Genomic DNA, 13,508 nt, shown 5'->3' with positions numbered 1-13,508 from the left:
GAACTGGGATACATATATTTTGGCATCTTAGGTTAGCTGTGTGGATATAATTTGTCTCATGGAACTTAAGTACAAGAAATATAGAATATTTAATACCAAAGATTTTTATTCTGATGCTTTATTATATGCCTGTGAATAAGAGATATACACAAAAATTCTCTTTTGTGGGCTCCTCCAGTTGCAGAATTATTTTTCATTTGTTTGTGCCCATCACTGAGGTTTAAGGGCCTTCCAGAAAAGTATTGCCTCTTGGGCTGAAATGAAAGCTGTTTCAAAAATGTAAACACAATTTGTGACCTCTTAAGTACCTTTGTTTCTACAGCTAATTCTGGGTCAGAGATGAAATTAATCAGTTATTTTAAGTGGGGGTTTCTCTTTTTCAGAATGTCAAAAGTGTGATATATTAACATTTTTAATTATTTATTGTTGAGGTTATATAATGCTTATTAAGTCAAGGTAATAATAATATGCTCACATATCTTCACCTTTTGAGTGCTTCAGGGGTGAATTCATTGCATTCATGGTTGTGATGTATATGAAATATAACAATTTTCCTTAATGGGTACTATTGTTGGAGAAGAGGTTCCACTGTTTTAGGAGGGCCCTCCAAGTTGACTTTCTGCTCTGTACAGGCAAAGCTGTGTTGGTATTCATGTAGTCCTGTACGATAACTAATTATTGTTCTGCACGAACATCTTATGTGGAGGGAATGGTGTACATTATTCAAAACTCTAGGGGTTTTGGATTTTTTAAATGCATTTCCTTTTGTAATTGTAGTTTCTTCTTATGCAGATCAATATGAAAGATAATAAACATGCTAAATACATAGAAAATCACATTTCTGCTAAAGATATGAGGGCCTTTGTCTTTGAAATGAAGGAAGATATGGAAATGTTTTTAAAAGAGGTAAAGACCTAGTCATATGATTAAAAACTGGTGGTGTAGCAGACTTAATAAGAAGTAGGCTGTACAGCAGCCAGCACTGTATGTTATTACTGTCATTATAATAGCACTAAGAATGCCTAATTAAATAGCATATCCACCTATCAGCCAAGAGAGGTGCATGATATAATAATATTTTTTAGAAATTACCTTGTTGAACAAGTAGGATGGAGGATATCTATTCTGTTTAGCAATAAAGATGAATATTTGAGGCTTCAGGCTTTATTCCTAATTATATCACTGAATACAGTGAGTCTTGCTTCTAAGGATACACACACACACACACACACGTACACACACACAAATAAAAGATAGAGTTTCATTCTCAATTTCCTTACTCTCATACTGAGTTAGTTGGTTAATATACCAATTTCTTGTTTAGAATAATCATCTTGCTTGGAGTGGCCCATAAATATTTCAAAGAATATAAGTTAGACCTTACCAGAATCTCCAGCCAGGTGGCCAGTAATGAGAGACACTTGGAGTTGAAGTTCAGCAATATATAGAAGGCAGCCATTCACCAATTTTATTCTAATACAAATTCTTGCTCAGTACAAGATGTAGCCTCTCCTTTAATACTGTTACATAGCAGAGTCCACTGTCTCCAGAGGTAACCTATTTCATTGCTCTACAACTCTTACTGTCAGGACGTTTCTTCTAATGTTTACTCAAACTTTGTTTTGCAATTCCAGCTCTTGAGTTCTGGTCTTGCCTTCTGCAACAGCATAGAATAACTCTCCTCCACCTTCTGCATTTCAGTCTTTCAGCTCTTCTCAACTACTTTTTACATTGCTTGTTTCCAGCTTTGTCACACAAGAGGATACTGTTCTTAAAATGTTTGCATTCAGAACTGGATGCATTTTTTGACATATGTCTCATTTAACACAGAATAAAGTAGAACCTATTTCCTATATTCTGATGGGCTATGCTTTTACTAATTTTAAGATTGCAGTAGCTTTTTAAAATGGATATTTAAATGGATATAGGCCATTTTATGAATATTGTTCTAAGGTAGGTCTCCATTCTTAATAGAACTCTCTCCTTAATAGATATAAAAATGCTCTTTCTGATGTACAGTTAATAGTCATTCTCAAATATTTGTGAACCATGTTTTGGGTTAATAATCCTACCTGTTGAAAAGAAAGCAAAAAGATGCATAGAATTTAGCAACTTAATTATTTTATACAGGTAGTCCTCGCTTAACGACCGCAATTGGGACTGGCAACTCTATCACTGCCGCGGTCGCTAAACGAAACGTGACCACAACATGCTTATGACCTCACTTCTGCTTCCGTCCTTAAGTGGATCCCCATGGTTGTTAAGTGAGCCATCACATGACCACGACTTGAAATTTTACTTCCATGTTCTCCATTAACTCTGCTTGTCGGAAGCCAGTTGTGAAGCACGCGAATGGCAATCATGTGACTACGGGATGCAGTGACGGTTGTAAATGTACCCCGGTTGTGAAATGCCCAAATGGTGATCACATGACTATGGGATGCAGTGACAGTCGTAAATGCAAGGATCAGTCACAAAGCTGGTTTTTTTACAACATTGTAACTTCAAACAGTCGCTAAACAGAAGTAGGTAAGCGAGGACTACCTGTATACAGTGGCAATGTGGAAAGAATATATTTTTAGATTCAGAAGGCAATAATATCATACAGTACACTGTAATAATCAAATGTTTATTATTTTAAGATAAATTAATTCATGTCTTCTTTATTGGTGCAACCTAATTTAGATGCGTGATAATCGCAAACTAAGAGTGAATGCTGTATGTGCACCTAGTGAATCATGTGCTGAAAAAAGACCTTCAAAATCAATTGAAGAACTGCAGTAAGTATTATAGCCCTATGTTAAAATCACACATTGTATAAATTAACACAAGTTACTATGTAAAAGCAATCATATGGTGTTTAACTTGATGGTTTTCTTTTTTATAGCTTTTATTATTTCTACTTGCTTATTCACTGTAAATATTCCAAGATGGCACTACACCTTCCTTTCTACTGTTGTTCTCTTTTGAAATTAAAGGATGTTTTTTTACTTGATAACATACTTTCTAACTTGTAAATAAAATCAACTTATTTGATTAGCAAATCAACACAATTGGCTATGGTATAATTATAATTCTGATAAACTTTACACCACTTTGTTTTTGCACTGTATAAACTTATTTTTTTTATTTCAGTAAATATAATATACCTCCTGTCCACATTTCCATCTCAGCCTCATTGCTTAGAGAATGTGTGTATTCATGGTGACAAAAAAGCTATTTAGCTGCTTCTCTTTCTTTTTTCAGCCGGTATGGATTTTTCTCTTACTTACGAGAGTTATTTGATGCTCCCTACCCTGTGATGAGTTACCTGTGTCATCAGTATCATATTCATGAGGTCCCTGTAGGAACAGAGAAGACTAGGAATATGATTGAAAGGGTGAGACGTGTTCCTGAATAAATGTGTGGCCATCTGGGAGACAATGGGTTCTTTAGGATTAAAAAACAATAGGCTCAAACCATGGGCCTAAATGCCAAAAAAGATTTTATTGACTAAATATTAATAGAGTAACAAAGAAAGAAAGATATATCATCCACCACCTTTCAGGTTGCTGCAGATAGACTCCCTGGAGCTGCAAATGACTTTTCTACTTCCTGTAGTGTTCACTTTTTTACTTTTTTTCATGTACAGGTGATAAAGGAAACAAAACTTAGACAAATCTACACAGCAGAAGAAAAGTACGTAGTAAAAATATCCAGTTACACAAATCAAACTGTTTCCACCAACACATCACTAAGGCCAGCACAGTTTCTTACTGTTACAGTGGATGCTGATAAAAGAAGACAGTTAGAAGATAAAAAAAGTGTGAGTTAATTTATGTGATGCTTCAGAAAAGCAAGATTCTATTTTTATTTGAAATTTTGGAAGTTTTTAATTCTAAAATATCTTTGACTAACAATTCCTTGTTTTTTAATATCTATGTTATGCAGCATTTCCTTTTTTTAATAGTAATTTTATTAAAAATTACAACTACAATGATAAAAAATTAATACAAACTAAAAAAAGAAAGAAAAAATAGAAGATGCAGAAAAGAAATAGAAAAAAATAGAAAAGAAAGCAAAAATAAGAATATAGTAAAGAAAAAGAAAAGAAATATATAAAGAAATGGCTTCCCCCTTCATCACAAGTATAAACAATTTTAGTAATTTATCACCTTCTCTTGAAATATTACGAATGATCCCTTCTTCCCCTATCCCGTCTCTTAAAACCTCATCATTTCAGTCCTAATCAGCAAAAGTTCATTAATGGGTACCAGAGATAACAACATATCTATTTTAACCTTGGTCAAATAAACCAACTTTACATTCCTTCCTTTTACTTTTAACAATCTTGATCTTTAGTCCCTTCAAATAATGTCCTAAAACTTGATTTCTTTTCATTTTTTCTTTGTCCCTTCTAGAAAATTCTTCAAGGCTTTAACAAGCCTTTTTTGTAAATCCAATATAGGAAAACTATCCAGGTCACACTCTGGATAGTTTTCCTATATTGTTATTTGTATAGCCCTTTTAATTATTAAGACATCATCCAGTTTCTTTTGTATGTCCAGTGTAGCATCTTTTTCCATATCATTCTTGTAGCCAGTCATTTTCAAATCCACATTCAGATCAGTCTCAATCTTGTCAGGGAAAACTTGTTCCTCTTTCATAACATCTTTTAAACACAGTCTATCTATAGAGACAGACGCTCTTAAAATTAACTTCTGGGTCCATTGTTCAAAAAGATCCTTCAGTATGTCCAATATTAAAATATTTTGCTTCATTCTGTATTAGTAAATCAAATTTAAGAGTTCTTGTCCTTTAATTGTAATCTTTAGTTCCTTCTAGAATCCAACCTTCAAAGTCCTATCATGTTTTTTTTTTAAAAGAATTAAAAAAAAAGCATTTTCCCATGGTAAGGATTCTTATAATTAATTCCAAAATCTTATTTCAAATTTATCTGGGCCCTTAGTCTGTTTGTAACTTTCTAAAATCAAAGTATTAATCACCCTTTTGCTGTTATTCCAAAAAAAAAAAAAAAAAGTCCTTAAACTTGTATTTAAAACTTTCGCTAAGGATTGAAGGAAACTCACCCGCTGCTGTAAAACCTGTCAATCCAAAGGTTCCTAATAGCTGAAAAGCAGTTAACAAGCAATTTCCAAACGTGATTAGAAAAAGAAGTATGCGAACCCAGTGTCCTTTTGAAGGCTCTGACTGTGGTTTGAGCAAGATGGCTATTCCTCATCTCCCAGAGTTCAAAACCCACTGGAGACTGCTCTCTTGCAGTCTCCTCACAAGGAGCATCTGTCTGGAGCACTTGTGGATGACCTCAAGTCCTCTCCTTGTCCAGAGGAATTATGAAGATCTGGTCTACTCGCGGCTCTTCATTCCGCCATGGTCGTCAGCTCTGCTTTTAGCAGAGCCGTCTTCAGTTTGCCATTTCTTCCCTCAAGTCATTATGCAGCATTTCCCATAATAAGACTATAGTTTAGGCATAGCAAGCCTAAGCCTCTTTTGGAGCACTCTGAAGTTTCCACGGATTGCCAGCAACAGGACAGAAATCTAGGAAGCCACAACATTCACTGCCATTCCTTCCACTGCTGCTCGTTTTTTGTATTTTTCAAGTAATGGGAGGAATATTAATAGATGGATTTAGAAATTACCGATGTTTTTCACATTGATGAGGGTGTCTATGAGCCCTACTCAATCCCCTGTCCAACATACATCATGCCCCTTTTTAGCCATTTCATTGCAGAGATTTCATGAGCTTGGAAAAAGCCAGTTGTAAAAATGGCAGGAGAGATCTGAATTGGAATCCAGTATTGGACTTCCCCTCTCAAGTTTGGAACTCTGACCTCAGAGAGGTGATCCAACCAATTCTCAGGATCTGAAGCAGGATCCAAGGCAGCAAAAATTTCTCTCTAAATATATTTATATTGCCCAATAAATATATTTAGAATCCAGATGTAAGAATGTTTACATTAGATGTTAAGGTGCTATGCACTGTTTTAAACAAACGCTGTCTTAAATTATTTTCCTACCTTTAAAAAAAATGATTGTGGAAAACTCTCAGCATATAAATACTTTTGTTTGCTTATGGAAAGAATTTGAGATTCATAGGTTCCCAGATGTAATTCCCTAAAATATTACATTAATATATTAGGAACTTATGTGGTTGAGTGAGTCATATTCATTTATTTTTTTACTCCTTTCAGGGCAGCTCACAGTTTCAGTATTCATGTGAAAATCACTGATAAAAATAGCAAAAATAAATAATAGCACAGTATTAGTTAATTTTCTTCCTGAATGGAAAATGTTTAATCTTTTCATACATTAGCTGAGCCTACAGTTTCTCTAAGCAGAGTTCCAGAAAATGTGCCACTATGGAAAAAGCCATGCATACCTTGCTTCTGAAAATGGTGGCATATCCAGAATAGACACAGCAAGAAAAAGCACATATTCAATATATAATGACACAGAATGACAAACCACAGGAGAGATGTAAAAAATCTATTATAATTAGTACTAATGATGATATAATCATGTGTTACAATGAAGAACAATAAGACAGATACAACATACAAATTCTATTCTAATAGGGCAGAATATTTTCAACAATAGGGTAACTTTAAACTAGCTTATTTTTCATGCCTTTTCAGTCATGCCTTTGTCTTGTAAATAGCAATGAGAGACCTGACAAACTGTCCAGGTTCAAATATCACTCCTTCATAAATAAATAAATGTGCTAATCTATTTCCCTTCTCTCTGTTTTCACACTTAGCTTTGGAAAAGTGCTGTCATACTTGACTCTTCTTTCATTCAGTTACTAGCAATACCTCTTTCTCCTTACTATGAATAAAAATAATTAAAACCTAATGGCTTCTAGTAGTCACTATTGTTTTGAAAATATACTATCAATTTTGTCTGGGTTATAAATTTTAGATTTTAAATCCATTTTGTTGATCCTCGTTGTAACTCATTATTGTATAGCAATTTGTACATTTCTAAGAGATTATTTATGGTAGCCAGGGTAGAACTTCACTTCTGGAAGTATCTTGGAGCCTAGAGATAGAGGAGATACTATGTGTATATCCATTATAAAGTTAGTGCTACTTTTTAAAAACAACACATGAGGGTAGTCTGATAGTAAAATAACTAAATAGATTCCAGTAGAAGAGATATGTATCTCAGGGTTGATGATGTTACCTAATTGGTTAATGAAATGCCTGCAAGCAAACCAAGCTCAGAGAGCACCAAGGCTCACAACTAAATAGCTTGCTAAAAATCTTAGATTACCAAGAATAAGTAATAATTGAAGAATGATCTATCTTATTGATAGTAAGATAATATGTAGGATAACTTTTTTTGGTGGGCAGCTGACTTTTAAGTAACACGTATGTCCCAAAAGGTGATTGATGCAGGTACGTAATGCAGTAGGTCAATAAGTTAATAGACTAAGGTTGTGCTTCTATATATCTTACTTAGGAGCAAGTCCTACAGAGTATTGAACTGAGTGGGATTTAATTTTGATTAACTACACAGTTGTATTGTTAGAAAAGAAAAGCCTCTGTCCAATATATATATACCTAATTGTTAATGTAAAGAACAGATTGACTTGAACCAAATGGTAAATTGTTACTTTATTGAACATGAGAGTAGAATATTTATAATTTAAAACAGTCAGTGGAAACATCCTTAGTAAGATTGCACTGTAAAATGGAATTTTTCTTTTATGCCATTTATTTCAGGAAATTAACAGGCAGTTGCAATCATTGGATTCTCAAATGGCATTACTCTCTGAAAAGCAGAAATGCCTGGGATGCAGAGATAACCAACTCCGTCAACAGAAAAAGGAACTTTTGGAACGAAAAAACAAAAGGAGACAATTAGAATCAAAAATTAGTATGAAACATGATAGGTATGCATTTTAAATATTATATAAATTTATTTAAAAATCTAGGTAAAAAAGTAGAATTTAGAAAACCAAACCAAAACATCATCCAGTTCTTATCCCCATACAAAATGCCTTCCAGGAAAAGAGTTGACTGACACAACTTTATGATAATGAATTGATAGAACAGTAGTTCTGTTTCCTTTATTGGAAAACAAAATCTTACAAGAAGACTTAAAATTGAAATACAAATATTACTAAGTTAGGTTATATTTACATTTTCCCTTTAATTTCTTGATTCCCTTCAATTATTTTTCCTTGATTGCTTCTTCCCTTCAGCAGCATTCACACTGTTTGGCTCTTGTTTTTGCTAAAGCACTTTCTTCCATGGGAACAGTGGGTAGCTTTGGGTCTGTCTTTCTCTCTTTGCCCAACCTTCCCCACAAGGTGTTTATTGTGGGGATAAAGTGAAGGCTGTTTGTCATCCAGGAGGAAATGGAGGTTATAAATTTAATCAGCAAATGTATACACCACAAATATTTATTTGTAACATTCTATATACATCTATACATCTCAGCCCCAAAGAACAATGCACATAGCATAATAATTTATTATCATCAGCTGGCTGTGATAGAATAAAAATGGAAAAAGTCAGTATAGTGGTTAATGTATTGCTTCACATCCCTGGTCCATTGATCCAGATACAGTATGTGACTTATGAATCTGGTCTAGTTGGACAAGAGTCCCAACTGGCAAAAAGATGGTACAGGACACTGCCAGTGATCGCTGAATTTGTAGTAGGCAAATAATACTGGTTTCAGAGGTTACTGCCAGTTTTGCTCTGAGGTATATGTCTTGAAGCATAGCTGCTGGGTGACCTTGGGCCAGTAATTGTTCACTTTGAACTGTTTATAATGGATTGTGAAGTAGTTGTGGATTGTGGAAGTAAGATAATTTTCAGATAATTTAAGACAGCATCACAGAAATTGCAAGACTAGATAAGTGAATATAACATGTAATAAATTCTTGATAGAAAACTCAAACAGAAACGTAGTGTCTTCTTTATTCTTTACACTAAAACAGCAGTCAAATAAAACATACAATTTCTCACATGGTAGAAAAGAAATAATGAGAAGATAGCCCAGTAGGCTACGAGAAGGGAGTATATATAAGGGAGTATATGAGCCAGCTGTTCTTTTGCATTGGTCAGGAAGATCATATAAAAAAGAAAAGAACATAGTACAGCCATTTCCATGTCTGTAAATGGCAGGTCTTATGGTTCTCAATCCTTGTTAAGGGAGTAAGCCACCTCAAAATGCTTTGCACGGTAACAGAGACATACTGGTGTAGGCTTTCACAGCTGGTATCTTTTGGGCAGTGTTGGGTTTTAGGGTTTAGAAGGTGCTAGTCACAGTTGGAGAAATGTCAGGAGTTCTGTTGTCTGGACCATGGACACTAAACCCTGAAGCCCAACAACTGCCCATAAGAGAGATAGCTTGGGAAAATGCATTATTCCAGGGAAAATCCAGCCTCCCACTCTTTCCTGCACCAGCTTCTTATATTGCAGCTAATCTGATAAGGGAGGGAAGCCTAAAGACGGGATTAGTAGATGGTAATAAAATGGTTGTGTTAAAAATCCATTTCAGCATTTTGTTTCTCTGTAACAGCTCCTCCACAACCCTGGTATTTATCAACTTATATGTCTATTGGTTTTAAAATATGTTGGGAAAAAAATACATGGACAGAAATCAGCTAAATTTAAGTACTTCCATATTTTCAGTTATTTTAAAGTTGTTATACGTAGGTAGTTGCTTCAATCATTCCCACTTAAGTAAGATATTCTGTTTATACATGATAAATGTCTTTAGTTTCCATCAAATTTTCTCCATAGCCCCTTCTATAACTTTGTGCTCTTAGTGGGATTTTTCTTATTCTCCAAAAGTCCTTCTCAAATGGGGAGAAAGTATTCCACTTGTATATCTTTATACTATAAAGACAGTGATTCTTAAACGGGCAGTAATTACCCCAAGTGAATAATTTGGGCATATCCTAGGGGTGACAGAGTACTTTGTAACTGCTTGTTTGTGAATTAAGGAGCTGCTGCTGCCAAGACACTTGTGTCAAACAACAGGATCTGGGGTTTTTTTTGTGGGGGTAATGGTAATATTTGAGACAAGGAAAAGGGGTATTTGGGTCTAAGAACCACTGCTTTATAGCAAGGATCCTTGGGATTTTAACTGACAGGATAATTAACCTTCTTGGTAGCTAATATAGTATGTAATTTTATTTTTTAGAAATGTCTTTGCTGTGATAGTTATCCTGAGCTGAAACATGTATAAAAGTTCACTGAATACAATTTGAGGAATTGAGACAAGGATGTTTTACGCTATTGTGTTGTCTAGGTGGAAAAACCTGTGCTATTAGTTTTAAACAAGTCTCACATGATAGAACAGTGATAGGATAGAGCTGTTGATGGAACAGTGATAAAATAGATCTGTTAAAGGCACTATTGAGATTTAGATTAGTGTAGTGCAATCTCTAGATTGTGTTAAACTAATCTTTGTGGGTTTCTAGGATCACCTGTACAGCATATTCTGATGATGATTTTCTACTTTCAAAGTAGAAATCCTCCTTTCTAGTTTTCCAAACTATCCCTGAAACATACTTCTGCAGTATTGAACTGAGAATGTAATACTTATTCTCAAAGCATTGCTCATAAATCTTTTTTATACAGTTTAAAACAGATGGAACAAGATGCCATCAATCTGGAAGAAGAATCTGAGCAAGCAAATGCTAAAATAATAAAACTTAACACCCAGAAAGTAAAACTTGTAACCGATTTTATGCAACTAATAAAGGTAAATACTGTTTTTTTTAAAAGAAGAGACTACTGTTAATGCAATTATATATTATAAAAACATTCAAATTATGAATTACTCTTTTTCATTCCTCTGCCACAAAATTTGCTATTTTATGTGGTAATTGGCACAAGCATTGATCATGTGTAATATTTAACTGTTAATATTAACAGTTATTATTTCATCTCTTAATTTCTTGCCACTTACTGCTTTCCCTTTAGAAGTATTACATAGAGTGGCACTCAAATGCTTTTGATTAATAATGGACTTTCAACATGTGGTTCATCATGATATTAGTTGCCATGTGATAAGCATTAGGTGAATTAACTTCAAATTAATAAGTCCTGTTGTTGATCTGAACTCCAGTATTTGGATTACAACAGTTGAGATATTCCCAAAATTTAATTAATTTGCCCATTGAGACCTATATCACAAGGTAATGTTTGAATGGTTTTGCAAATTGGAAAGAGAGAATTACTTTGCCTGGCCAAAAGTCTAAGTAGCTGTCAAACTGAATATCTTCGACAAATAAAATAATGTTCTGTTCTTAACACTGATTTCAGCCCAGCACAAGTGCTGTGATAAAATTATAGGAAGCTGCCTTATAATGAGCCAGACCATTTAATCCATTTAGCCCAATATCGGCTCTACTTTCTAACAGCCATTCTCCCTGATTGCAGGCTATAGTTTTTATAGTTGGTGGGGGTGGGGGGGGTTGTTTTGTTTTATTTTGGTAAATTTATTTTGGTTTATTTATTTTGGCTCTGGTAGTTCCTTGATTAGGGTATTGTTTACTGCTTTAATCAAGGAACCACCAGAGGGGGAAAAAATAAAACCCACACCCCCACCAACACTGGCAGGGCACGCCACTGTATATAAACAGAGAGCAAACCCCATTCCATTCTAGCACTGAAGATGTTACCTAGCTGGGTAATGAAACGTTTGCAAGAAAACAACCAAGCTCAGTGTACTCTAGTACTGTGGCTCTCTCTTACAACTTGCAGTGTCGAATATTGTTGTAGAGAGAATGAGCCTTCCTGCCTCTTTTTCAAACCTCTTAAAAGTTTATTGATTTTTTTTTTAATGAACCACAGACTTTATAACCTCAGCTGCTCTCTCCTTTCCCTAATGTAACATGTTTCATTGGATGGCAAGGGGAAAAAGGAAAACAAAATGGGCTCAGGTATGCCAGGTGAAGACAATGTAAGAACAGTGTACTATTAGCATGATAAATAAAAAGAATGGTTTCTTCTTATGATTTATAAAGAGGAGGGAAGGGTTCCTAAATTTGTAGGAAATTTTTAGACCTCCATTTCCTGATAAATGTAATTTGTTCTTTTAGAAATGTGTCCAAAAGGTACACTAGTCCAAATTCAGTAGAAAGAGAGGCCTTAGCTTTCTAGATTTGCCAGAGAATGCACATTGGATCTGCTGTAACTCATACTACATACAAACTGAGAGTTTGGTGTAGTGGTTAAGGCATCAGGCTAGAAACCGGGAGACTGTGAGTCTCACCTTAGGCACAAAGTCAGCTGGGTGACCTTGAGTCAGTCATTCTCTCTCAGCCCTAGGAAGGAGGCAATGGCAAACCACTTCCAAAAAACCTTGCCAAGAAAACTGCAGGGACTAGTCCAGGCAGTTGCCAAGAGTTGACACTGACTCCAAGGCACAAAACAAAAAACCCAAAAAACTCATACTCCCATGAGTATTCTTCCTGGATGTTTTCTTCCTGGACCTGATTCTCTTCTTTCTGTTATCTGTACTCTTGAGAAGTGTAATTTCTAAAGAGCTGTGAGATGGGATTGGGAAATGAAAAAGATTCTTTGATTTGTAGGTCATTGATTTTGGAGGAAAAAAATGAGTATTCAGATGCATTCATGAGGGGGAGAATGCTTTACTTTTAAAGAAGTATTAAGTGGGTCGGGCATTTTCCGATGAGAGAAGAAAAAAAGCAAAAGTTATGTTTGTTTCAGTGATATGGTAGGTTCTAGTTGATAGACAATCATGAATACCTAATACAGATAAGCCTACATTAGATCAAATTTCATATGAAATAGAGTAACATAACAGGAATATCTAATTTTCCAAAGCTTGAAACATTTGCAAACTCTTCTAAACAATATACATTTATTTTCTACAGAATTGTATGACCCTTAATGAAGACAAAACAAATTTGGTCCTACAGAACACAACAGCTGCTTTTCACAAGAACAGGCTTGATGCTGAATATAAAGCTGCAACTGTACAACTACGAACTATAGAGGTCAGGCTTCCATTTTGCTACTTGACAAATGAACCTGAAAATACACCTAATATACACAGAGTTATTTATAGGAAAGGTGCTGACATAGATTACAGCTGTAGATAAGACTAGGTTAGCATTTCATTTCCTTTTAATGGACAAAAATATGAAAATAAAAACAATTTCTATAATGGTTTCCTTTGCTTGCTTAAGGAATCCCATCTTTGCACCCCAAGAACTATGGATTCAGGTAATCTGAATAGCAGCAGTTAATTTTAGGTTCATCAGAAGGCTCAGTATCAACTGAAATTCCACAGCTTTTAATATGACTCATATTATGATAGTATTTTTATTAATGTTCTATGCTGAAAAATGCTGTCTACAGATTTTGGCAAAATTCAGTGAGTCTGTCTGTGGGGGTCAAATGCCTTCTTGCATGCCTTCTGCAAGCTGGTCAGCCAAGAAATGTATTGACTTTAGCATGAATTATGCATAGAAGTGCATGCTAACATATACACACGATGTAAAAATATCACATGAG

The 13,508-nt window shown here is 34.7% G+C and overlaps 1 protein-coding gene across 2 annotated transcripts in view; it reads left to right on the top strand.

The window, feature by feature from the left end:
* SMC5 (structural maintenance of chromosomes 5) overlaps positions 1-13,508 on the top strand; it is a 52,259-nt gene that overhangs the window by 14,348 nt on the left and 24,403 nt on the right. For both annotated transcript variants that reach the window (XM_088130477.1, XM_088130478.1), the window contains 7 exons: positions 793-906; positions 2,686-2,780; positions 3,247-3,379; positions 3,632-3,805; positions 7,725-7,894; positions 10,602-10,725; positions 12,866-12,988. In XM_088130477.1, the coding sequence (XP_087986603.1) occupies positions 793-906; positions 2,686-2,780; positions 3,247-3,379; positions 3,632-3,805; positions 7,725-7,894; positions 10,602-10,725; positions 12,866-12,988 (933 nt within the window). The remainder of the gene's footprint in view (positions 1-792; positions 907-2,685; positions 2,781-3,246; positions 3,380-3,631; positions 3,806-7,724; positions 7,895-10,601; positions 10,726-12,865; positions 12,989-13,508) is intronic.

Source organism: Python bivittatus, unplaced genomic scaffold, assembly GCF_059951505.1.
Source record: "Python bivittatus isolate LINGU-HERP-01145 unplaced genomic scaffold, Pbiv_v1 ctg000850_np1212, whole genome shotgun sequence".
Lineage (NCBI taxonomy): Eukaryota > Metazoa > Chordata > Lepidosauria > Squamata > Pythonidae > Python > Python bivittatus.
This window is presented reverse-complemented; position numbering and strand designations above follow the sequence as displayed.